Source organism: Pyrus communis, chromosome 9, assembly GCF_963583255.1.
Source record: "Pyrus communis chromosome 9, drPyrComm1.1, whole genome shotgun sequence".
NCBI classification, from domain to species: domain Eukaryota; kingdom Viridiplantae; phylum Streptophyta; class Magnoliopsida; order Rosales; family Rosaceae; genus Pyrus; species Pyrus communis.
Genome location: NC_084811.1, coordinates 24,906,273 through 24,933,699, shown reverse-complemented (window position 1 = coordinate 24,933,699; position 27,427 = coordinate 24,906,273). Strand labels below are relative to the sequence as shown.

Below are 27,427 nucleotides of genomic sequence, written 5' to 3'. Positions count from 1 at the left end.
TAGAACATGATTTATATGTATGTCATGAAGTGACGTTGTCTGGGTGTTTGGTTAAGAAAAATAACTTGTGCTTCATTAGTTGCCTTATCACTTAGAGTGGCAAAGTAAAATTTGAGGCACCTGTATTTTGATGATCCATATGAACTTTCTTCAGTATTTGCCTCATGAAAAATTTGTCACTCTAAGCAACGAGGCAAATACTGAAAGCAAAAGTTTACATGGATCATCACAGCACATGTGACTTAAAAATTTACCTTGTCCCTTGAAGATGCTCCAAGATCACTTAATAAGGTTGCAGGTGCTGTGGAGCTAATTCTGCAGATTTTCTACCACATTGAATATAGAGGCCAAATTTACGGTGCAGAAGGAAGTTTTATGACTTGCAAAAGGGAAATTTAGACATGATGGGCTGGTATGTTGCCCGGGATTGGATTGGAGTTGGATAACTCTCTAAATTCAATGTGTGTTGAAGGAAGAAATGAGTAAATTTTCCAACTTGGAAGTAGGAGATGGATGAAACTTATCCCATCCAATTGCTAGAAAATGGTAGGTTTAGAAGAGATAAGTTTCCTTCCTGTCTAATCCCTTGAATTCAACTCGGAAAAAAAGAAAATCATTCACTTCTACCTCCACACATACCTTGAATTATATAAGAATACAAAACCTAATACAACAACATATAACATGAGTACACCACCACTGTGGCAATAATATGACGCCGTGTGTAAAGGTTTTTACACATGGCATCGTATCATTGTCATAAGCCGTCACAATTGCTGTGTACCTGTGCCACGGAATTCCTTCTTCAATCCTAGGCACCACATGAGATAGCCCAAGACCGGACTGTTTCTCATGATGCATCAGAGATTCTGAATAAAAGAGCAATTCATACAGTTGGGCATCTTTGTAGGAAACAAATTTTGTTGTCCATTTTATTGCAGACCATCATACTACACCACCAAGTACAAGTTTGAACAATGATCTTTCCAGGGAGAAGGAGAACCTGGTAATAAACTGTAAACCCGGTGAACTGACGGGTTGGCCTCTTATAGGGCCTTCTCGTCCTTCATCGGAAAACTGTATGGCCCGGGCCAATGGGCACATGCCTCCCTTGATTAAGATCATAAAACAACCTAGCTCTCACCCTCAACATCCTTACAACCGTCCACAAGAATGCTCTTCATGCGGTCCATCAAGTCCTGCATTTGTTCCCTCGAATGCAATGGAGACGGATAAACACAAGCACAGTTCAAGCATCCATCACGTATGGTGTCGAAAATGGCTATGGAGGGGCCAACTCCATGGACTGAAGCGCAACCCTCATAGTCCTCAACCCCAAGCTCTTTGTTGACTTCACTAGACTCATCAATCACGGTGTCCTCAAACACTGAGATAAAGGCAGTTCTCATTGCCGATGATTGGGTCAAGCCAGGGTTTTCAATAGCCTTGCACATGAGAAAGTTGAGGTCTGCCATGTCCGTGAAATGCTTGTTAGAGTTCTTGGCACCGGCAAAGGACGTGTAGCATCTCTTTGCCAGATCCCACAATGTATTGCCTTCTCCGTTGATGTCATGCGTGTTCATGATGGCAGAATGATAAAACCCTGAATCAATTAGTGATGCATGCCAATCTTATTTCACCAGCACTTTTATTATTGACAATTTGACATTGTATTCTCATCAGTGATCAGTGACTTTTAAAAACTGAAATTTAATTGTCAAAAATTCGATTGAAGGTAAAAATAAGCAATGGCTTACCGAGATGATTGATAGAGAGGGGTGGATCAAGAATTGGCCGACAATCGAGTAGGGTTACAACACCATACTTCTCCCATTGATGATCGGGAAGCTGCTTAGAGGCACGGGCAGCAATCATTCCAGCAGCTGCCAAGGCTCCGCATAATTTTATATCTCTAGACTTACAACCCTGCAGTTCAAGTCACCAATAAAGCGACCAATAAGTAATCTAACAACACCATCAGTCACAATTCTTGACATTTTCGAGAGATAACAAATCAACAAATTTGCACTGACAATTACTTAGTTTATATAGAACCATAGATGTAGAAGTACAAAAGAGAGCTCTAGCCTTAAGTTTATAATAATTCACAAGTATGTGTATAACCCGAAAATGTTTGTATGGTTCGCATAATACGAAGCTTGATTGTATGTTATGATTAAGTAAATGGGTTGATTAGAACGATTTATGAGTGCACCAACAAATTTTCAAGTAACATCACTTGAGCATGAGATTGTCCTTCCTATTTACAGACATGAGTCCATGATGAACCCAAGGATATGGAGAAAAACTTCAGTAGCAGTTGTATGCGTAGGTCTGGTCACATAAAACGGACACATAATTATACACAACTGGCTACAGTTAAAATTTTCGTCACAGATGTGACGCATAATTTCTATGGAAGAAGGACAAATCATCAGGCCCATGATGCCCATTCCTACCACTCCAAAGGCTTACACATGACAAGGGTTTGATGCGACAGTGGACCAAACGACTAGTCGTATAGCCCACAGGACCGCGACCCATTTCCATTCTCAATATGGAGCCCATCTCAGATCATTGTTAATTTTGTTACCTCTTTTGTTTCTGCAACAGCACAAATGAACCCACTCGGTTGCTGATACGATATTTCTTTTCACTTTTAAGTAAGATGTTTTCAATTTTACTCTCATTGATAGCAAGTTCGATACTGAATTATTGTAGCAGACTCATTGTGAGATTTAGCCGAAATTCTTCTTTTGTATTTTATTTTATTGTTATATTAAAAAAACAGAAAAAATACACCCTATACATAAGTGGTCACGTGTCAATAAACAGGGGATAGTTTAATCAGAGTAGATGGATTATTAAATTGCCGTTAAAATTAGGGTCATGCGCCGTTACATTTTATAAGGCAACCTACTTTTATGTCCTTTTCAAACTCATGCATGCAGTGACCCTTCTATCTCTAACAAAAATACATAAACTAATTAAAAAAAAACTAAAATAATATCGATAAAGCACAAATATTCTGTTGATCTAATAAAAAATTGTGTAATTATTTATGTTTAAATGTGATATTAAAAGTGTAGAATAATGCATATTTGCGTAATTTCATCATTTAATGTTAAATTTAACGGTGAATAACGATGACCGAGAGAACGTGACTTAAGAATCGAAAACGACTTACAGCGAGCAGCCTGTCGGTATCTTCTGGGCTCAACTGTAATTTCACCACCTGGGAGCGCCTTTCTGAACTCACGTCTTGGAACTCCAGGTTCGACAGCCTCAGCGAATTCAAAGAGTACCCCAGCATGTCTACCCCACGCGCCCAAAACGGCTTATTCGCCTTCCCGTTCGGGATCAAATCTTCTATTCCCAAACTCACCTCCCCGTCTCCCTTTAATTCCCTCTCTGCCGCTCCTCCCCCCGTTGACTTCAACTCCCCCAGCAGCTCCTTCAGCACCGCCACGGCCGCCGCGCGGTCGCATGCTGACGTGTGCAGGCGGAGCACCAGTACCCACCGCGACTCGCTTATCGCGTACGTGCTCGCATACATCACGTCCGTGTCGGATTGCAACGAGGGATCGAGGTTTTGCCACGTGTTCAAGTTCAGCTCGTGCTCGAGGATCTGATGCAACGGGGTGATATTGTCGGGGTTGATTTGGAGAATGGGAGCCGTTGATGGGAGATCGAACGGCTGGATTTGGAGGTGAGGGGTGGGGGGAGTGAGGAAGGAGTAGGTACCGGTGGCGGGGTCGAAGTGGTGTTTCGAGCGGAGGATGGGGTGGGAATTTTGGAGGCTGTGGAGGGCAGTTTGGAGATTTGAGAAGTTTGGGGGTCTCGAGAGGAGGAGGGCTAGGACTGTTATGCCGGTGCCGCTAGGGACGGCTTTGCACCAGCTGAGCTCAGTCCCGCCGACGGGTCGGGTCTTGGGCTCCGGCATTGCTGGTGGGTTGGGGTTTTGATGATCCGACTCCGACATGTTGGAATGCGAGAGATTAGATGAATAAAAAAAATTAGTTGGGGAAATGTTGGGTCCGTTGGGATATAAAGGAGGAACATTATGAGAAAATAAAAGACCACGTTTTATTTATTTATTCATTTATTTTCAACACATAGAAACTAGAAAGTAAAAGACCATTGGCTCCTCAATGCATAGTGAGGAGTTCATCCTCAATTAATTACGTAGCCGATTCATGAAATCGAAATCGTTTATATTTTAGATTCCTATGTAACGATTATTTTTACAAAAAAATTAAATAAATATAATTAATTTGTAAAATTACAAATCGTGTATTTGTTTACAACAATTAATTGATTAACAACTTTAATTTAAATTCTTTTTATAGATAATTTTTACAATATAAGCTGTTCAGATCATAAACTCAAAATTCTGTTTTGTGTGGTTTTAAGTATTTTTCTTTATTTATGGGTCAACTTTTGTGTGCATGTCAGTTTAATTCTTAATGTTTGGTACATTTTCATATTATTATTTTGGGGATACCTAGGCCCGTAGGGATATGCTATCCTGGAAAAGAATACGTGTGCTTTATTTTTGGTAAGTGTTATGTTCTAAATGGTAATTACGACCAAGGTTTGTACCATTCATTTTTCATTTAGTAGCAGTTATACGAACATTTATTTGCCAGGATATGCACACATTATTTGCCACATCAAAAAGTAGATCAATGTACATATTATTTGCCACATCAAATGGTAGATTAATGTCATATGAACATGTGGTCTCCTTAACATGTTCTTTTAAAGAGATGACGATATATATTGTAATGAGATGACCATTGTAGCTAGGTAAATTCGTGGCCTAACTTTTGGAGAAGTTTTTCAATGCACGAAAACTGTCGCGAAGTCAAGAATTGTGTGAGGAAAGACGAAATTTAAAAGGGTAAAAGGTTCAAAAAAAAATTTAAATAACCAAATGCTTTTAGCATGAGATTAAAAAACAAAAATTTAACACATGCACAGCGCAGCACCACGGCAAGTCTACGACAACAAAGTTTTAAATATCGATTTTTACGAAAATATCGGCATATATTCTATTTCGATATCGATAGACATTTGGAGAAAATATTTTACAGATGCACTCAAATATGTTGTATAAAAATTAGGTAGTGTGTATATCATATATTTCATTATATAACATATTGTCTAACTACTACTAATTGACCCAATACGTTCAAGTTATTGTTGACAAAAAAAAAAAAAAAAAAAAAAGGCCGATCAATTTTTGGTTTTGGGCTAAAAAATTGTGGAAATTTTGGTCGATATAATCGATTTTGTGGATATTGACAGATATTTGCCCAAAATTGCCGACATGAAGAAGAAAACATTTCGTCAAACACCTGATGTGCATATTCGGAGGGGCAAATTCCTCCCTCTTCATAGAGATTTTCAATAATATAGGTGTGGCCACACTTCCTTGCATTGTTGTGGCTTCACCACTGCACTCAACACACCGTCATGTGGTGTTAATCTCCACTTATATTATGAAATACGTGAGATGATACACAATGTGACAAGTGTATTCTATACACCAAAATTCATTCAATATTTAAGTTTTACCTTTTATGTCTGATTCCTGTGACAATTGTATAAGCACTTCAAAATGATCGTACACCATCATATATACAATTATATGGACATGGGAATGATTTAACCCATTATATGAGACCCCTATCCATGAAAAATCATCGGAACTCAATCTTAACGGAGTTGACGGGATATGGGTGTGGCATAGAATGAGATCGTCATTATTTATTTTCGGTTTTTCAATTAAAATGGTTTTTGAGAATTGCATAACTTTTCATTTTAGTCATTGAGATTTAAAATCAATACAAGTGGTTCATGAGATTGTCCATCATCAATCATTTTGGTCTTTCCGTGAATAGTTATGTTAAATAAATATTAAAATGACAAAACTACCCTCAATTTAATAAACAATAGGCTAAAATGATTTGACAAAAATTGAGTATTTTTGTTATTTTATCTTTATTTAATGTAGATTTTTCACGGAATCATCAAAATGATTGATGGTGGACAAACGTAAGGACAAATTCTATCGATTTCAAATCTCACAGACCATTTTAGATAAAGAAGTTTTTATTTTCAGTTTCTTCCAATATCTCAAATTCATATGGGTTCCAAATAATTCATTTTCCAAAGCCGTGATGATATGTTCATCCTTTTCTTATCCACGTATCGCTCTCATGTAAGTGTGACCATACATAGGACCATAACATCAGTTAAGTATGTTGTATATATATATGAAGAAAATTCAGTTTCGTTTTAAATTAAACTTTGATTTAAAGGATTTGGACAATGTTGTAAAAAGAACTTCTAGTGATTTCATTCATTTTCGAGTAATACTATACTTACTGTTTATTTGTACTATCTTTCTAATAAATGTGGAGATCACCAATACATGTGACACAAATATACAGTATATTAGTCAATTTGTCTTCAGTGCACACCAAGATATCTTCCATATAATTAACCTAATAAAGAAGTTGACTAAAAAAAAAAAAAAAAAAAGACCTAATCAAGAAGATTTAGGGTTTAGGGTGAACCTAATCATCAGGCAATGAACCTATTCTTTTAGATTACGGAGAGATTTAGGAAGTGTGAAACAATCACGCTAATAAATAGTAAATAAAATAATGGTTCAAATCTCAAAATTGAAGTCACTTAATATTACGGTCTAGTAGTATTTTTCTTCACTTGTAAGTAAGAGGTTTTAGATTCGATTCCAGGCGTATTAGAACCATATTATTGTTAGCTCATTATGAGGCTCAGCCGCCTCCCCCACCCTTTTAGATAGGCTTGACAAATGGGTTGTGTGTTAAGAATATGCAAAATGTGAGAGTTTTTCTTTTCAAGGTTGTGAAACCTTTCTAAGAAGTTAAAACAAAATACATATAAAAAAAATATTAACAAAAAGAAAAGGTTAACGCAAGCTTGGAGACAATCGGTATGGTGGAGGAAGACTTGAGAGGGTGGTCGTGGACTCGTGGCCGAATTTGAGGTTCGAGACTAAGATTCGAGAGAGAGAGAGAGAGAGAGAGAGAGAGAGAGAGAGAGAACGGCTACTTCAATTTGAGCCTTCGGCATTGAGAATGAAAGAGAGAGAGAGTGCAAAGTTCAATCGAACCGGTTGTTTTTATATTAGAGAGTGCAAAGTTTTGAGTCTATATTCATAGCAAAAAATAGTCTCTCCACCAAAGCCGTTGTGAGCGGTAATATCAAAACCAATGTAAATGCTTACATTGGCTAGGATTAGATTCTAAAAAACGTTAGGCGCTAGTTAGACAGCGGACTGAGGTCTTGTAGCTAGGCGCCTAGACGAGATCTAGGCAGGAGCACAGATGGATTTAAATGAGTTTCTTTTATCGTAAAATAAGCATTAAACAATATTTGCATTATTTTTTTAAAAGTAATACAATATTTTAGATAATGTGAGAGTTTAAGATAAAGGACAATACTTGGGACAATACTTACTCACCATTCAGTACCAATTTTACTCACTAGACTTCATGGCCCAATTAAATTACGACAACTGTCATTCTCAACCGTCTAACCAAACAACAACATATCTACTATTCTAGCAACCACTTTAGATATCACCCTTAATGCCTCTTCTCTGTGGCCCCCGAATACACCTTGCCCAATCCCTTCCTTCTTTGGCGACCCCAATGCCAATGACCTCCACCATCTCCACCAAAACCATAATTAGGAGACTAAAAGCGTCGTCGCTAGAAGCAGAGGCGTCCAACTCTCGCCGTTGAAGCAAGCCAGCACCGACAACCTCTTCATTCCGCTGCTTAACTTGTCCATGGACAATAATTTGGGATTTTTTATTTTTTTATTTTGTAGTTTTAATCGTTCTTATCCTATGTCAATTGATGCTATTGCCTATCATGTTTTGCACAGGAATTAAACTGTGTGTTTGTATAAGATATGTACTCTAGGAGAATGGGCGTTTTAGGGCGGGATCTAAAAGCTCTACAACGTGTTGCGGAGCCTTCGGCCGTGAGAGGGGAGGGTCTGCTCATTTTTCATTTCGACAATGAGAGCTATGATGAGCATCAATTTTATGGTGGAGATGAATCGATGCAAGAGTTTTCTTTTGGGTTTAATTTTTCTTCAGTTGTCGCTATTTGGTATAGGGAATGTCAAACTGATTAGCCTTCATCTTCTTTGCAAGTTCCGCTGCTCTACAACAACTTTTTTTTTATTTGTTAATTTTTTTAAGATTTCGTTTTCAAATCTAAAAAAAAAAAAAAAACAAACCCAGCCCTGCTGCAGAAACCAGATCACCGGAGCGGGAATTCTCACTTTCGGCAAGAGTGGAGGGGCTAAAGCAATGCTCCTAGGCGTGTTTTCCAGCGAGGGGAGGGGCGGCCGCCACTCCTCGCCCTCACGTAGCTTCGCCACTGAACCGGAAGGGTGGCATGATATCATCAAAAGTGGTGTCATCCATTCTAATTGAGCAAATTTCTTCCAACTATTAAAGGCAACTGAGATTATGAAAGATTTCAAGAAATATTATGGGTTGGATATTTTGTATCATATTGCTTGGTATTTGATGGTATCGGCGAAGAAAAGGATGTACGGTGACAAGTCGTCGTAATATAGGCATTTAGCGTGATATGTCAAAGCTATCGCTAGTTCTAATTCTAGCTCACATTGCGTGTTGGAGTGCGATTCCCACTCATCCTGTTTCAAAAGAAAAAAAATTCATGCCATTCCATGTTATACAGAGTGGTTTACGTTTTGCAGGTAAATGTTTTCTTAATTTTTAGGGAAGTGTTATTGGCACTTCAAAAATCTCATTCTACACTTCTCAAAAATGTATTTTTCTTTCCAAATATAGAAAGTTTGGAGTGTAGAATGAAATTTTTGGACTGCCAATAACAATTCCCAATTTTAATTCTACATCAATATTAGTGGTGTCATCGTCACATTCTTTAATTTACCTACCAACGCTTGTTCAGGCCTATGTTATTTCTTGAAGGATTCTGATCAGAACCGCATGAATCATTTAAAGAAAACGGAATAAAAGAACATACAAAATGCATAAATTGACGATGAGAAAGGAAAAGAAACAAATAATTTGTCGCTGCCGTTCTCATCTCTTCCCGGCCCTTTTGTTATTTTTGTGGCAACCGAATAGACGGAAACGAAGCTATTTGGGATTCTTCCCTAAAAATTAAGGGTTGCGGATGGCTTGTACAAGTATTTGGACTTTGCGAGACTATTATGCCTTTTCAGATCATGTATTTTTTTTTCTTTTTCTTGTAAGTTTAGTTTTCAATTTGTGAGAAGTTTTGTTAGAGCATTCTACCTCTATTTCAGTATAACGTACAAGTCAAACGGTAGTCGTCGCAACGTCGTCCAAATACCATTCAACAAAGCCTATATGTTTAGATTTTGTAGCTCTTAACGTTTCCAGGATTCTCATTTTGCATACGTCGTTATACCATCTTGTGATATAACGAAATGTCAAAGTGGCGTTGTAGCTGCTTGTACAAGGAACTACCTCAGGATGTGAACGATACAGCTGACCGGCTAACTTTAGTGATTTCATGGAAGTTTTCGCCTCTGACGACATGGAACGAGAACTTGTTCAAGTATTAGCAGAAACACGTACGATGGATGGCGAGCTAATCAGTTCAATGAATTTTATAGATAAAGATCACAAACGCAAATCATATATAATTATGCCAGCATATATAGAACAAGTGCTGCATCATAAACTGAAAAACATACAAACTTCAGTTTATGTAGATGGTTTAGTACTCAATTTTTTCAGCACACACGTAATGTTAACTACGTTGGAAAAATTAAAGAGCAATGAAGAATTGAGAAGATGAAGAGCTAGGGAGCCAACTGAGAAGAAAGGAAATGATCTTTATTATCAAAAGACTTGAATAATTACAATATGATTCATCACTCAATTATATAGAGTACGAAGCTTAGCTCCAAAGATAACAGATATAACAAGCATAACAGCAATAACCAACTCTATCAATCTAACAACCTTTCAACAAACTCTTGATGACATGGCAGTTTGATGTGAATATTGCCAACATGCCCCCTCAATCTCAACTCGGATTTCCAGTTTGAGATTGTATGAGTGCTTGAGAAATGCAGAACAATGAAATCCTTCTTGTCCATGTACTCCTAGCCTTGCTCCCATCATCAATTAATCCTCTGTTCTTGGTGTTTAAAGGTGTCTTCATGCATCTGCATTATCAATTAATCCTTTGCTCCCATCATCAATTAATCAGCCTAGTTTTCAAAACGTCTCTGTCTAGTTGTATTTCTTGTCTTCACTATGTGACTGGAATTGATAGCTCCACTTAACAAAATTATCATCCTGAAGTTTTACAGTCAACATTCCCAACAACCCTTCAATCTTGACACTTGAATCCACCATTGTATCAACACTCTAAACACTTCAAATTGAATCTTTGCAAGAACCCTTCAAACACTTCTAGCTATCGGCCTTTCTAAAGCAATAAAATCTTAATTTTCGTAAGTAAATCACAACAAGAATTCTACACACACTTCTGGCTAACGGCCTTTCTGAAGTGGGATGCAAAAGGGAAATGGCTATCGACCTCTCTATCCCAACAAACACCTCGCAGCAAGAATTCTACACACTTTTGGCTATCGGCCTTTCTGAAGTGGAACATAAAAGGGAAATGGCTATCGGCCTCTCTATCCCAACAAACACCTCATTTATCTACAAATTCCATGATTTCAACACTTATGGCTATCAACCTTTAACAATTATGCAATTTGAAGCAAAGAACTTGGACTGCGACACTCCATCAAACACATAGAGTGCAAGATATGAATGAACCTGACAATTTTGCGAACCTTGAATCTGTACCCGAACTAGAAAATATATGAATGAAGATCTTCACCTCTGTTTTGATCACAATCAGCAGAAGTCGGTCAAACGACAACGAACTCACAGCGTCCCTCAAACGTTTCTTAGGAACTTTGTAGATCTTCTTGTATCCGTGCATGTCAATGATCTGATTGAGATAAGCGACGGTGAGATAGAGGTGGGAGTTGGATTGAATAAGGAGAAGGTAATCTTCTAGAAAATCTTGCTCTTGGAACCCGGCAAGAACAAATTTTAGTATGAAATAACACATGCGACTAAGCATTTGTTGTTCTGTTGAGAGCCTATGTGATAACTTCTGATCGAACTTCCAAAACCCAGTTGGGAATGATCAAAGCTTCATCTCTCTGGAACCCGAATTCGATCCCTATGTGGATTAAGTTGTTGATGTCGTCGTCTGGGTTGCAATTTCTCTTGAAAAAGATGAACCCATATCAAATCGCCAAGCAATTCTACTTCCCGAGAGTATGGACCCCTTCAAGAAACAGAGCCGCCTGGAACACGTTGGTGGCACCAAGGATCTCCAAAAGAACGCTCCTTCTCAGCCGATTCACATCCACAAAAACTGAGTAAGAAATTGATTCTGCTTCCTTCTCCGATTCAGGGATCAAAGTGAAGAAGGAAACACCGAAGAACTTGATGAAAATTCAAGAAAATCTGAAGAGAAAATAAAACTAGAAAATGAAATCTAATTAAAAAAAATACGGAACCACCAGAATCAATGGCGTGAGCCTGATGGCTCTGATGCCATGTTAACTACATTGAAAAAATTAAAGAGTAGTGAAGAATTGAGAAGATGAAGAGCTAGGGAGCCAACAGAGAAGAAGGGAAATGATCTTTATTATCCAAAGACTTGAATCAATTACAATATGATTCATCACTCAATTATATAGAGTACGAAGCTTAGCTCCAAAGCTAACAGATATAACAAGCATAACAGCAATAACCAACTCTATCAATCTAACAACCTTTCAACAAACTCTTGATGACATGGCACTCTGATGTGAATATTGCCAACACATAAAACCCTTCAATAACCAATAATAATATTACTACCTGGCCACACACTCTTAAGCTTATCTCTTGCTGTCACAATCCACAAGAATTTTCTTCATGTTATCAACCAGCTCCAGCATTTGCTCTCTCGAGTGCAACGGTGTTGGATACACACAAACACAGTCCAACCTTCCATTCCTTATTGTGTCGAAAACCGCAATGGAAGGGCCAATGCCATGCACCGAAGAGCAGCCGATGTAGTCATCTACTCCCAGCTCTCGCTGTATGTCATTGTAATCATCAATGATCGTGTCTTCAAACACTGTCATGAATGATGTTCTCAGTGAAGATGATGGGGTCAAGGCCGGGTTATCGATGGCCTTGCACATCACGAAGCTCAGGGTAGCCAAATCCGTGAAGTGTTTGTCGTTCTTTTTGGAGTTTGCAAAGGCCGTGTAGGTTTTCTTGGCCAGCTCCCATAGATTTTCTCCTCCTTTTATGGTGTGGACGAGGGGGATGATAGAGTGGTAATTCCCTGAAGGTCAAACGGTAGTTCTCTTTATTACCATCACGGGTAGAAAAATCCTAGAATTGTATGGTCTAAATAAAAAACAAGTCATAGAGTTCTCATCCAGTACGACCTTTTGTAACTATATATGTTTTGTAGCATCATATCACACGAGAAAAACTTATGTGAGATTGCTCGTGCCATGTGACACGAGTGGATTGGTCAGCGACATGTGTGTAAATTCAATTTCAAGATGCCATCTCATACATTAATTCTAGATATGCTGCTATTAATTTATTGAGTACTCTTAGCAAACCAAGTTACTGTCAAGTCTCCCTCGCAAGGACAAATAGATAGGTCAAGTATACCAGACACAAACCCAAACATGTCTAGCTAGGATTATGACTTTTCATGCCTTCGATTTATTATAGATAATCATAACATGTTAGAACAACTTCTATGACACAAGAGTTGTTACGATAACAAAGTACTTGTTTTGTGAAAATCCTCTCTTACTGTCTGTACGTTTATGTATGATTAAGATCACTGAGAGAGTAGTGTGAATTACCAAAGTGGTGAATTGAAAGAGCTGGATCAAGATCGGAGCGGCAATCAATGAGTGTCAGCACTCCATACTTCTTCTTTTGATTAGGTTTCGAGCATTTATCTGCTGCAATCAATCCAGCAGCCACCAATGCTCCACATAGTTTAATCTCTCTGGCCTTGCATCCCTACAAATTTTGATTTCATATAACACAAGGGTCTCAACAAACTCTATATATTTTGACCAAAGAAAAACCTTATATATATAAATGATAGAGTTATTGGGTACCGGTACTCATCTACAATGTTAGAGTATACTTTGATACAATACTATTGATAGTCTGCTGTTATTGATAGTCTAAAAATGTCATTCTACACTTTCTATTTTTTTTTATATATACAAATTTCTTTTAGATTTTTTTAATTTATCGATATTTAGAAATATCAACACTCTATCAGCTACTGTAAATTAGTAGCGGTAGCTGCGGTACTACTCATTACAAGCGTGACGGAAAATTTGAGGCTGCATGCATATCTATATACATATAAAACTTACAGTGAGAATCCTCTTCGTTTCATCTTGATTCATCTGAAACCTCACCACCTGGGACGATCTAACTGATTTGTAGTCTTTGAATTTCAAACTTGACAGCCTGACGGTATTCAGAGAGTAACTAATCATGTCACCCCCACGACTCCAAAAGGGTTTCTTAGCAACCCTAGCAGGAACGAGATCCTCAATTCCAAAATTGGCCTCCCCTTTATTCCCAGTTTCCTTCACTATCCCTTTCCCCTCTCCACCATCATCACCATCATCAGCACTCGTCAAGAACCCAAGCAACTCTCTCAGCATAGTCTCAGCTGTAGTGTGGTCGCATGCTGCCACGTGGAACCTCATCACTGCCACCCACTTGGCGTCCGGTAGGGTGTAGATGGTTCCAAAGAACATGTCATGATCATTTGGCGGAGACGACGATGACGACGAAGTAGTTTTAGTCCAAGTGTTTTGGTTGAGCTCATACTCAAGGATCAGATGGAAGGGAGAGACTGAACTGTTGCTAGGGTTTGAGAGGGTTTCAAGGATTTCCAAAGTTGATGAGAGGTCCAATGTTTTGATTTGGACAAAAGGAGTAGGGGATGTGACAAAGGAGAATGTGTTTGCTTTGGTATTGGTATGGAGCCTAGAGTTGAGGATTGGGTGGGCATTCTGGAGTTTGTGAAGAGCGGTTTGGTATTTGACCATATCCGGGGCTTTGGATATGTCAAAACCTAGCACCGTTATGCCCGTGCCGCCGGGGACCGCCCGGCACCAGCTGTTCTCCATGGCACCAACTGCCCGGCCTTTTGGTTGCTCAGCCATTTTCAAAAGCCTAGTTGGTTGTGGTAGTGGCAGTGGTGGTAGTAGTAGTAGTCAAGGTGGTGGGATTTTATACAATATAGTGCATAAATTATAAAGAGTTGGGATTGTAAGAACTGTAACGCAAATTGGTGAATTTTGCATTAATTTTCTATCTGCCCTCTGTTTGGTAGGTGGTTGCTTTGATGTTGCATTAAAGAAATCTTGAAGGCCCAATTAATTTCTTAGCTATCCCAAATTCCCAATTCCACGAGAATGGACTTCATTTGCTATGCATCTCAACCATTCTTATGTGTAGGTTTAGGATTTGAACTTTGGGGGTTTTAGTGTTTAAAATTAAAATTTTTAAGATAGAAATAGAGTGTGAAGTGCGCAAAAAAAATTTAGTTTATTTATTGAGACATTGCGTCGAATAATTGTTCGGCGTGTTGCCAGCCAACCCATGTTGCGCACAAGTATACAGATATTGACACATGCCAAAGCAATCTGAGTAGTATCAAGAGAATTTGGCGTGTGTTGTCTACACAACTTGTCGAGATATGCCTAGCAGATATTACATCAATTACTTGGTTTGCACAAAAAGGACTTGTACCAAACATTCAAAGGGTCCTCAGAAGATCTTCACATGAATATTTTCCGAACCCCGGGTGGTCCTGGGACCTTCATCCCAATGTACATCCTCCTCTAGTAATGGGGCAGATCGGTCTCATCATCAACCACATTATAACACGTGTAATAATAGTACTATGTGAGGGTATTTTAAGTGAACACAAAAATTTTACATTGAGAACGAGTTATATGAAATGAGGATGATAAGGTGACGATATCTCAAAATAATCATGGGAAAATGTTAAAGCACATGAGTAACGTATGTATGATATCTAATTTAAGATACAACTAGACGTTCCGTTGCAAATTGAGACCTAATACGAAAATGAAATGAGACCTTTCTAATTTAGTACCTTAATGTGATATTTTTCACAATAATATAAATTGGAGGTGCATCATACTAGATTTCTAAGAATAAGAGATAAATGATGAATTTTTTACATATATAATGAGAACATGAAGAAAGTACGGTGCCTAATTTAAAGCAAGGCCTAAAACGTATGCCTTATTCACCTTGTCTCCGGGCTGCCTCTAGACCCAACCATTTTGATGTCTCTTTTTCGTATAAAGCTCGTTTGCAATTGCTTTTAAAATGATTGAAAACATTTTATGTGAAAAATGTTTTGGAATCAATTTTTAGTAAAAATATAAATGAATCTTGAAAAAGTATTTGAAATGTTTCCTACAATAAGCATATAAATAGTGATTTTTACAAAAAAAAAAAAAAAAAAAAAACATTTTTAATACTTTTGAAACCCAAAAATGTTTTTTTTAAACCAATTTTAATCATTTTTAAAACATTGTCAAACAATTTCTAAGCCTCTCACCCAGTCCACATCAGCCGAAGTTGGAAAACCATCAGCCGAGGTTCTTTAACATTAAAAACTCCTATCTTAATGCAACTTAAAGGAAAGTGCCAGCCTCCTGTCTCTCTTTTACTCACATTAACTACTTCTCCTGTTTTATTCTCCTACAAAAACAGAGATTTCCTCTCGTTAACAAATGATTTTGACAATTGGTCTCGTCCTGATGTCTCTTTTCCTTTATTACTACATTTTTTTTATAAACAATAATATCTACATTAAAGATTGGATTTAGCTTCATAATTGCTTAGCAATAATATGGTTCAAATTTACCTTTGGTGAGAATCGAACCTAAAACTTCTCACTTACAAGTAAAGATAAATTTCACAAAACCGTAGTATTAAGTAACCCTTTATTACTACTATTTTAATTTCACATAGGAAAATTGTTTGAGGTCTCCACCCTTGCTATTGAACGGACAGGCACTTCTGCTTCACACATGAGAGACTAGTTTGGTGTCAAGAATTGAGAAAAAAAAAATGGTGATAAATCTCGAAAAATCGATTAAAAACACGAAGAGGGATCTGCAGAGGAATTTATTGATGTGCAAAATGAAGAGAAACATGGCACTCATTTTCTTAGATTTGTAAATGGCTTCTTAATTGTTTTCCATTTTGGTGTGAAACAAGAACGAGCTTTCATAAGTTCATTTTCTTAGGTACAACAATAGCTTATCGGGCTTATAGGCCATCCACCAAAATAAATTTAGGTAAGGAGCTCCATCACTGGCATGTTAAATATCAATGAGTTCAGTTACGTTGTATTGGAAGCCCTAAATTTTTTAGGTGATTCGAAGTACTCGATAGTCTGGATGTTTTAGCTATTGCATTGCAGAGTTACCTAAAATATTGGGTGCTCCGGAGCATCCCAAAAAAGAGCTAAATACGGCACCGGGCGTACTCGGTAAACTTTGATTTCTTTAGAGGGGAATTTATTATTGATTTCATGATAAAAGGAGGGAGGGGAAATGTTAAGATCGGTACTTTGAGTCCGATCCTCAATGAAGACAGTTGCAAAAGAACTAGCGATTGTAATGAATCAAAGTCGCTATCTTCTTACCGATCCCTCTCTGTTCAAAATTTTCCTTTTCATTTATTTTATTTCTCTTACCATAACTACAAACTATCATATTCATGTTCTTCAAAATATATTTTCCATGCTAAATCTATTATAATTAATATTTAAACACTTGAAATTAATGATTTAAAACCTAAATTTAAAGATACTCTCAAATTTTCAACTTAAAAAATCAATAAAAAAAATAGTTTCAGGAGCTAATAAACGGTATTACGTCCAAAGGTCTTCCAATATTTTCCTTAACTCCGACGCAAATATTTCCTAAAGCTAAAAATCTCGAATTTTCACAAAAATTGTGATTTATAACCCATACTTCTCTAATCAATGTTGTGAACTTTTACAATATTCATTATAAACTTATAAGCCAAAGTTATAGTTATTTTACTCGCACCACATGTTTCCTAAAATTAAGTTAGCAAATTTCCAAGATTTTGTACACCTACAAATCTCTTTTGGGAGACCCCACTGTTAGTTTTCATTTTTTCTTTCTATTTTTCAACTTCAAAAAATTAACGAGAAATAGTTTCGGGGCTTCATAAAGGATAAAATCACATCAAGTGAACATTTTCGTTAATTCCCGCGTAAAATGTTTTCTAGAGCTAAAGGTTATGGTTTAGTAATTAGTAATTATGATTCACTAATTAATTTTACGTAGTTAATAAGTGTCAGGTTTAGTGATTTTTCAATATTTATTGGAATCTAAATATTTTTAGATTAAAACGGCTATAAAATTAACACGCCCCTAAACACTTAAACTCAAGGTGTTACTATTCACGTGCCCCTAAACACTAAACCTCATGGGCCTCCACTGCTTCTATGGCGTCTTGAACTTTCTAGTGGGCATAAGTTTGGGCTTCGGCGTGAGTTTAGACTGCGTCTAAACCATTAATTTTATTTATTTAAAGTTTTCTTCTTTTTTTTTTGTTAACTTTTCTTCTTGCCCATACCACAACACGAAACTATCATCTTGATGTTCTACAAAATGTATTTTTGGTGAAAATTTTCTTATAATCCATGTCAAAAAAATTGAAAATAAGGATATAAATATAAAAGGTATTTGAATCTGAATAAAGTAATGCACTAGCAAAAGAAATTCAATGAAAAAAGAAAAAGAAAAAGAAGGGGGAAAAATATTACGATCGGTATTTTCCTTCGATTCTCCTTGAACAGAGTTGCTAAAAAAATAGCGATTCAGTTCACAAAAAATCGCTAGTATGGTAGCAATTATACTTGGATAAATCGCTTACTTCTTACCGATCCCCCTCTTTCTAAATTTTTCCTTTTTATTTAATTTATTTTTCTTACCATAACTACAAACTATCATATTCATGTTCTTCAAAATATATTTTTCATGCTAAATCTATTATAATTAATATTTAAACACTTGAAATTAATGATTTAAAACCTAAATTTAAAGATACTCTCAAATTTTCAACTTAAAAAATCAATAAAAAAAATAGTTTCAGGAGCTCATAAACGGTATTACGTCCAAAGGTCTTCCAGTATTTTCCTTAACTCCGACGCAAATATTTCCTAAAGCTAAAATTTCAAATTTTCACAAAAATTGTGATTTATAACCCACACTTCTCTAATCGATGTTGAGAACTTTTACAATATTTGTTATAAACTTATACGCCAAAGTTATAGTCATTTTACTCACACCAAATGTTTCCTAAAATTAAGTTAGCACATTTCCAAGATTTTGGACACCTACAAATCTCTTTTGGGAGACCCCATTGTTAGTTTTCATTTTTTCTTTCTATTTTTCAACTTCAAAAAATTAACGAGAAATAGTTTTGGGGCTTAATAAAGGAGGAAATCACATCAAGTGAACATTTTTGTTAATTCCCGCGTAAAATGTTTTCTAGAGCTAAAGATTATGGTTTAGTAATTAGTAATTATGATTCACTAATTAATTTTATGTAGTTAATAAGTGTCAGGTTTAGTGATTTTTCAATATTTATTGGAATCTAAATATTTTTAGATTAAAACGGCTATAAAATTAACACACCTCTAAACACTTGAACTCAAGGTGTTACTATTTATGCCCCTAAACACTAAACCTCATGGGCCTCCACTGCTTCTACGGCGTCTTGAACTTTCTAGTGGGCATAAGTTTGGGCTTAGACGTGAGTTGGGACTGCGTCTAAACCATTAATTTTATTTATTTAAAGTTTTATTTATTTTTATTTTTGTTAAATTTTCGTCTTGCCGATACAACAACACGAAATTATCATCTTGATGTTCTACAAAATGTATTTTTGGTGAAAATTTTCTTATAATCCATGTCAAAACATTTGAAAATAAGGATACAAATATAAAAGGTATTTGAACCTGAATAAAGTAATGCACTAGCAAAAGAAATTCAATGGAAAAAGAAAAAGAAAAAGGAGGGGGGAAAATGTTACGATCGATACTTTCCTTCGATCCTCCCTGAAGGGAGTTGCTAAGTCGATAGCGATTGAGTTCAGGAAGAATTGCTAGTACGCTAACAATTGTATTCTTCCTAGTACGCTAGCAATTGTATACCATCAAAGTCGCTTTCTTCTTACCGATCCCCCTCTTTTTAAATTTTTCCTTTTTATTTATTTTATTTCTCTTACCATAACTACAAACTATCATATTCATGTTCTTCAAAATATATTTTCCATGCTAAATCTATTATAAATAATATTTAAACACTTGAAATTAATGATTTAAAACCTAAATTTAAAGATACTCTCAAATTTTCAACTTAAAAAATCAATAAAAAAAAAGTTTCAGGACCTAATAAACGGTATTACGTCCAAAGGTCTTCCAATATTTTCCTTAACTCTGACACAAATATTTCCTCAAGCTAAAAATTTCAAATTTTCACAAAATTTGTGATTTAAAACCCATACTTCTCTAATCGACGTTGAGAACTTTTACAATATTTGTTATAAGCTTATAAGCCAAAGTTATAGTCATTTTACTCGCACCACATGTTTCCTAAAATTAAGTTAGCACATTTCCAAGATTTTGGACACCTACAAATGTGACATCCCACATCGCCCAGGGGAGTGATCCTTATATGTATATTCCCATCTCTACCTAGCACGAGGCCTTTTGAGAACTCACTGGCTTCGGGTTCCATGGGAACTCTGAAGTTAAGCGAGTAGCGCACGAGAGAATTCCCAGGATGGGTGACCCATCGGGAAGTTCTCGTTTGAGTTCCTAAAAACAAAACCGTGAGGGCGTGGTCGGGGCCAAAAGCGGACAATATCGTGCTACGGTGGTCGAGCGGGGCCGGAAAGTGGTCCCCCCCGGGCCGGGATGTGACATTTTGGTATCAGAGACTAACCTTGGTCGTGGTGTGTCGACGAGGACATCGGGCCCCTAAGGGGGGTGGATTGTGACATCCCACATCGTCCAGGGGAGTGATCCTTATATGTATATTCCCATCTCTACCTAGCACGAGGCATTTTAGGAGTTCACTGGCTTCGGGTTCCATGAGAATTCTGAAGTTAAGCGAGTAGCACGCGAGAGCATTAGGATGGGTGACCCATCGGGAAGTTCTCATATGAGTTCCTAGAAACAAAACCGTGAGGGCGTGGTCGGGGCCCAAAGAAGACAATATCGTGCTACGGTGGTGGAGCGGACCCGGGAAGTGGTCCCCCCCGGGTCAGGATGTGACAACAAATCTCTTTTGGGAGACCCCATTGTTAGTTTTCATTTTTTCTTTCTATTTTTCAACTTCAAAAAATTAACGAGAAATAGTTTTGGGGCTTAATAAAGGATAAAATCACATCAAGTGAACATTTTCGTTAATTCCCGCGTAAAATGTTTTCTAGAGCTAAAGGTTATGGTTTAGTAATTAGTAATTATGATTCACTAATTAATTTTCCGTAGTTAATAAGTGTCAGGTTTAGTGATTTTTCAATATTTATTGGAATCTAAATATTTTTAGATTACAACGGCTATAAAATTAACACGCCCCTAAACACTTAAACTCAATGTGTTACTATTCACGTGCCCCTAAACAGTAAACCTCATGGGCCTCCACTGCTTCTACAGCGTCTTGAACTTTCTAGTGGGCATAAGATTGGGATTAAGCGTGAGTTTGGATTGCGTCTAAACCATTAATTTTATTTATTTAAAGTTTTATTTTATTTATTTTTTGTTAAATTTTCGTCTTACCCATACCACAACACGAAACTATCATCTTGATGTTCTACAAAATGTATTTTTGGTGAAAATTTTCTTATAACCCATGTCAAAAAATTCGAAAATAAGGATATAAATATAAAGGGTATTTGAATTTGAATAAAGTAACGCACTAGCAAAAGAAATTCAATGGAAAAAGAAAAAGAAAAAGAAAATGGAGGGGAAAAAATGTTACGATCGGTATTTTACTCCGATCCTCTCGGAAGGGAGTTGCTAGCACTTTAGCGATTGTGTCTAGTACCCTAGCAATTGTAATGAATCAAAGTCGCTATCTTTTTACGATCCCCCTCTTTTCAAAATTTTTCTTTTTATTTATTTTATTTTTCTTACCATAACTACAAACTATCATATTCATGCTCTTCAAAATATATTTTCCATGCTAAATCTATTATAATTAATATTTAAACACTTGATATTAATGATTTAAAACCTAAATCTAAAGATACTCTCAAATTTTCAACTTAAAAAATCAATAAAAAAAATAGTTTCAGGAGCTAATAAACGGTATTACGTCCAAAGGTCTTCCAATATTTTCCTTAACTCCGATGCAAATATTTCCTAAAACTAAAAATTTCAAATTTTCACAAAAACTGTGATTTATAACCCATACTTCTCTAATCAATGTTGAGAACTTTTACAATATTCGTTATAAACATATAAGCCAAAGTTATAGTCATTTTACTCGCACCACATGTTTCCTAAAATTTAGTTAGCACATTTCCAAGATTTTGGACACCTACAAATCTCTTTTGGGAGACCCCATTGTTAGTTTTCATTTTTTCTTTCTATTTTTCAACTTCAAAAAATTAACGAGAAATAGTTTCGGGGCTTCATAAAGGATAAAATCACATCAAGTGAACATTTTCGTTAATTCCCGCATAAAATGTTTTCTAGAGCTAAAGGTTATGGTTTAGTAATTAGTAATTATGATTCACTAATTAATTTTATGTAGTTAATAAGTGTCAGGTTTAGTGATTTTTCAATATTTATTGGAATCTAAATATTTTTAAATTAAAACGGCGATAAAATTAACACGCCCCTAAACACTTGAACTCAAGGTGTTACTATTCACGTGCCCTTAAACACTAAACCTCATGGGCCTCCACTGCTTCTACGGCATCTTGAACTTTCTAGTGGGCATAAGTTTGGGCTTAAGCATGAGTTTAGATTGCGTCTGAACCATTAATTTTATTTATTTAAAGTTTTTTTTTTTGTTAAATTTTCTTCTTGCCCATACCACAACACGAAACTATCATCTTGATGTTCTACAAAATGTATTTTTGGTGAAAATTTTCTTATAATCCATGTCAAAAAATTTGAAAATAAGGATATAAATATAAAAGGTATTTGAATCTGAATAAAGTATCGCACTAGCAAAAGAAATTCAATGGAAAAAGAAAAAGGAAAAGGAGGGGGGAAAATGTTAGTTTTCATTTTTTTTTTCTTTCTATTTTTAAACTTCAAAAAATTAGCGAGAAATAGTTTTGGGGCTTAATAAAGGAGAAAATCACATGAAGTGAACATTTTCCTTAATTCCCGCGTAAAATGTTTTCTAGAGCTAAAGGTTATGGTTTAGTAATTAGTAATTATGATTCACTAATTAATTTTATGTAGTTAATAAGTGTCAGGTTTAGTGATTTTTCAATAGTTATTGGAATCTAAATATTTTTAGATTAAACCGGCTATAAAATTAACACGCCCCTAAACACTTGAACTCAAGGTGTTACTATTCACGTGCCCCTAAACACTAAACCTCATGGGCCTCCACTGCTTCTACGGCATCTGGAACTTTCTAGTGGGCATAAGTTTGGGTTTAGGCGTGAGTTTGGATTGCGTCTAAACCATTAATTTTATTTATTTAAAGTTATTTTTTATATTTTATTTTTGTTAAATTTTCGTCTTGCCCATACCATGACACGAAACTATCATCTTGATGTTCTACAAAATGTATTTTTTGTGAAAATTTTCTTATAATCCATGTCAAAAATTTCGAAAATAAGAATATAAATATAAAAGGTATTTGAATCTGAATAAAGTAACGCACTAAGCAAAAGAAATTCAATGGAAAAAGAAAAAAAAAAACGAGGGGGAAAAATATTACGATTGGTATGTTCCTCCGACCTTCCCTTTATTTAGTTGCTAAAAAGCTAGCGATTGTATCCACATTAATCGCTAGCACTGTAGCAACGTTTCGGGGTTAGAGTCGCTATGTACCTACCGATCCTCATCTTTTCAAATTTTTCCTTTTTATTTATTTTATTTCTCTTACCATAACTACAAACTATCATATTCATGTTCTTCAAAATATATTTTCCATGCTAAATCTATTATAATTAATATTTAAACACTTGAAATTAATGATTTAAAACCTAAATTTAAAGATACTCTGAAATTTTCAACTTAAAAAATCAATAAAAAAAATAGTTTCAGGAGCTAATCAACGGTATTACGTCCAAAGGTCTTCCAGTATATTCCTTAACTCCAATGCAAATATTTCCTAAAGCTAAAAATTTCAAATTTTCACAAAAATTGTGATTTATAACCCATACTTCTCTAATCGATGTTGAGAACTTTTACAATATTCGTTATAAACTTATAAGCCAAAGTTATAGTCATTTTACTCGCACCCCATGTTTCCTAAAATTAAGTTAGCACATTTCAAAGATTTTGGACACTTACAAATCTCGTTTGGGAGACCCCACAGTTAGTTTTCATTTTTTCTTTCTATTTTTCAACTTCAAAAAATTAACGAGAAATAGTTTTGGGGCTTAATAAAGGAGAAAATCACATCAAGTGAACATTTTCCTTAATTCCCGCGTAAAATGTTTTCTAGAGCTAAAGGTCATGGTTTAGTAATTAGTAATTATGATTCACTAATTAATTTTATGTAGTTAATAAGTGTCAGGTTTAGTGATTTTTCAATAGTTATTGGAATCTAAATATTTTTAGATTAAACCGGCTATAAAATTAACACGCCCCTAAACACTTGAACTCAAGGTGTTACTATTCATGTGCCCCTAAACACTAAACCTCATGGGCCTCCACTGCTTCTACGGCATCTTGAACTTTCTAGTGGGCATGAGTTTGGGTTTACGCGTGAGTTTGGACTACGTCTAAACCATTAATTTTATTTATTTAAAGTGATTTTTTATTTTTTATTTTTGTTAAATTTTCGTCTTGCGCATACCACGACACGAAACTATCATCTTGATGTTCTACAAAATGTATTTTTTGTGAAAATTTTCTTATAATCCATGTCAAAAAATTCGAAAATAAGGATATAAATATAAAAGGTATTACAATCTGAATAACGTAACGCACTAAGCAAAAGAAATTCAATGGAAAAAGAAAAAGAAAAATGAGGGGGAAAAATGTTACGATCGGTATGTTCCTCCAATTTTCCCTGAAGTTAGTTGCTAGAAACATAGCGACTACAATACGGTATAATCGCTAGTACTATAGCAACGGTTCGGGGTTAGAGTCGCTATGCATCTACCGATCCTTTTCTTTTCAAATTTTTCCGTTTTATTTATTTTATTTCTCTTACCATAACTACAAACTATCATATTCATGTTCTTCAAAATATATTTTCCATGCTAAATCTATTATAATTAATATTTAAACACTTGAAATTAATGATTTAAAACCTAAATTTAAAGATACTCTCAAATTTTCAACTTAAAAAATCAGTAAAAAAAATAGTTTCTGGAGCTAATCAACGGTATTACATCCAAAGGTCTTCCAGTATATTCCTTAACTCCAATGTAAATATTTCCTAAAGCTAAAAATTTCAAATTTTCACAAAAATTGTGATTTATAACCCATGCTTCTCTAATCGATTTTGAGAACTTTTACAATATTCATTATAAACTTATAAGCCAAAGTTATAGTCATTTTACTCGCACCACATGTTTCCTAAAATTAAGTTAGCACATTTCAAAGATTTTGGACACTTACAAATCTCGTTTGGGAGACCCCACTGTTAGTTTTCATTTTTTCTTTCTATTTTTCAACTTCAAAAAATTAACGAGAAATAGTTTTGGGGCTTAATAAAGGAGAAAATCACATCAAGTGAACATTTTCTTTAATTCCCGCGTAAAATGTTTTATAGAGCTAAAGGTTATGGTTTAGTGATTAGTAATTATGATTCACTAATTAATTTTATGTAGTTAATAAGTGTCAGGTTTAGTGATTTTTCAATAGTTATTGGAATCTAAATATTTTTAGATTAAACCGGCTATAAAATTAACACGCCCCTAAACACTTGAACACAAGGTGTTACTATTCACGTGCCCCTAAACACTAAACCTCATGGGCCTCCATTGCTTCTACGGCATCTGGAACTTTCTAGTGGGCATAAGTTTGGGTTTAGGCGTGAGTTTGCATTGCGTCTAAACCATTAATTTTATTTATTTAAAGTTATTTTTTATTTTTGTTAAATTTTCGTCTTGCCCATACCACGACACGAAACTATCATCTTGATGTTCTACAAAATGTATTTTTTGTGAAAATTTTCTTATAATCCATGTCAAAAAATTTCGAAAATAAGAATATAAATATAAAAGGTATTTGAATCTGAATAAAGTAACGCACTAAGCAAAAGAAATTCAATGGAAAAAGAAAAAGAAAAAGGAGGGGAAAAAATGTTACGATCGGTAGTTTCCTCCGATCTACCCTCAAGTGAGTTGCTATAAATTTAGTGATTCTTATAACGAGTGATCGCTAATACTCTAGCAACGGGTCTGGCCAAAAGTCGCTATGTATCTACCGATCCTTTTCTTTTCAAATTTTTCCTTTTTATTTATTTTATTTCTCTTACCATAACTACAAACTATCATATTCATGTTCTGCAAAATGTAATTTTCCATGCTAAATCTATTATAATTAATATTTAAACAAACCTAAATTTAAAGATACTCTCAAATTTTCAACTTAAAAAATCAATAAAAAAATAGTTTCAGGACCTAATAAACGGTATTACGTCCAAAGGTCTTCCAGTATATTCCTTAACTCCAATGCAAATATTTCCTAAAGCTAAAAATTTCAAATTTTCACAAAAATTGTGATTTATAACCCAAACTTCTCTAATCGATGTTGAGAACTTTTACAATATTCGTTATAAACTTATAAGCCAAAGTTATAGTCATTTTACTCGCACTACATGTTTCCTAAAATTAAGTTTGCACATTTCAAAGATTTTGGACACTTACAAATCTCGTTTGGGAGACCCCACTGTTAGTTTTCATTTTTTCTTTCTATTTTTAAACTTCAAAAAATTAACGAGAAATAGTTTTGGGGCTTAATAAAGGAGAAAATCACATCAAGTGAACATTTTCTTTAATTCCCGCGTAAAATGTTTTATAGAGCTAAAGGTTATGGTTTAGTAATTAGTAATTATGATTCACTAATTAATTTTATGTAGTTAATAAGTGTCAGGTTTAGTAATTTTTCAATAGTTATTGGAATCTAAATATTTTTAGATTAAACCGGCTATAAAATTAACACGGCCCTAAACACTTGAACTCAAGGTGTTACTATTCACGTGCCCCTAAACACTAAACCTCATGGGCCTCCACTGCTTTTACGGCATCTTGAACTTTCTAGTGGGCATAAGTTTGGGTTTAGGCGTGAGTTTGGACTGCGTCTAAACCATTAATTTTATTTATTTAAAGTTATTTTTTATTTTTTATTTTTGTTAAATTTTCGTCTTGCCCATACCACGACACGAAACTATCATCTTGACGTTCTACAAAATGTATTTTTTGTGAAAATTTTCTTATAATCCATGTCAAAAAATTCGAAATTAAGGATATAAATATAAAAGGTATTTGCATCTGAATAAAGTAACGCACTAAGCAAAAGAAATTCAATGGAAAAAGAAAAAAAAAAAGGAGGGGGAAAAATGTTACGATCGGTATATTCCTCCGATCTTCCCTGAAACTAGTTGCTAGATATCTAGCGATTGTATTCCAGAATAATCGCTAGCAATATAGCAACGGTTAGCGGTTAGAGTCGCTATTCTTATACCGATCATTCTCTTTTCAAATTTTTCCTTTTTATTTATTTTATTTCTCTTACCATAACTACAAACTATCATATTCATGTTCTTCAAAATATATTTTCTATGCTAAATCTATTATAATTAATATTTAAACACTTGAAATTAATGATTTAAAACCTAAATTTAAAGATACTCTGAAATTTTCAACTTAAAAAATCAATAAAAAAAATAGTTTCTGGAGCTAATCAACGGTATTACGTCCAAAGGTCTTCCAGTATATTCCTTAACTCCAATGCAAATATTTCCTAAAGCTAAAAATTTCAAAATTTCACAAAAATTGTGATTTATAACCCATGCT

At 35.2% G+C, this 27,427-nt stretch overlaps 2 protein-coding genes across 3 annotated transcripts; both read right to left on the bottom strand.

Annotated features, from left to right (window-relative positions):
• Nucleotides 1-621: 621 nt before the first annotated feature.
• LOC137745318 (uncharacterized) lies at nt 622-4,046 on the bottom strand. Its single transcript, XM_068485259.1, has 3 exons — nt 3,188-4,046; nt 1,758-1,926; nt 622-1,603 (listed from the first exon to the last, which is right to left on the bottom strand). The coding sequence occupies exons 1-3, from the start codon at nt 3,980-3,982 to the stop codon at nt 1,134-1,136; spliced, it is 1,434 nt and encodes a 477-aa protein (XP_068341360.1). The 5' UTR covers nt 3,983-4,046; the 3' UTR covers nt 622-1,133.
• Nucleotides 4,047-9,906: 5,860 nt separating this feature from the next.
• On the bottom strand, nt 9,907-14,429 carry LOC137745747 (uncharacterized). 2 transcript variants are annotated; one of them, XR_011069723.1, is made up of 4 exons: nt 13,534-14,429; nt 13,003-13,165; nt 10,754-12,461; nt 9,907-10,657 (listed from the first exon to the last, which is right to left on the bottom strand). XR_011069723.1 is itself a non-coding variant. In XM_068485749.1 (3 exons), exons 1-3 carry the CDS (start codon nt 14,335-14,337, stop codon nt 12,007-12,009), a joined length of 1,422 nt encoding a protein of 473 aa, XP_068341850.1. In that variant the 5' UTR covers nt 14,338-14,429; the 3' UTR covers nt 9,907-12,006. The 2 variants fall into 2 exon arrangements, 1 of the variants encoding a protein (XP_068341850.1); XM_068485749.1 differs by having other exon boundaries at nt 9,907-12,461.
• Between the last annotated feature and the right edge of the window lie 12,998 nt (nt 14,430-27,427).

Bases quoted from the DNA above. Each gene is read 5' to 3' on its own strand.
- LOC137745318 (XM_068485259.1), bottom strand. From the start codon at position 3,982: ATGTCGGAGTCGGATCATCAAAACCCCAACCCACCAGCAATGCCGGAG. The intron at 1,927-3,187 runs GTAAGTCGTTTT...CTTGAACTGCAG, and splicing joins ATACCGACAGGCTGCTCGCT to GGTTGTAAGTCTAGAGATAT. The intron at 1,604-1,757 runs GTAAGCCATTGC...TAATTGATTCAG, and splicing joins CCTCTCTATCAATCATCTCG to GGTTTTATCATTCTGCCATC.
- LOC137745747 (XM_068485749.1), bottom strand. From the start codon at position 14,337: ATGGCTGAGCAACCAAAAGGCCGGGCAGTTGGTGCCATGGAGAACAGC. The intron at 13,166-13,533 runs GTAAGTTTTATA...CAAAATTTGTAG, and splicing joins AAACGAAGAGGATTCTCACT to GGATGCAAGGCCAGAGAGAT. The intron at 12,462-13,002 runs GTAATTCACACT...TTTGACCTTCAG, and splicing joins TCTTTCAATTCACCACTTTG to GGAATTACCACTCTATCATC.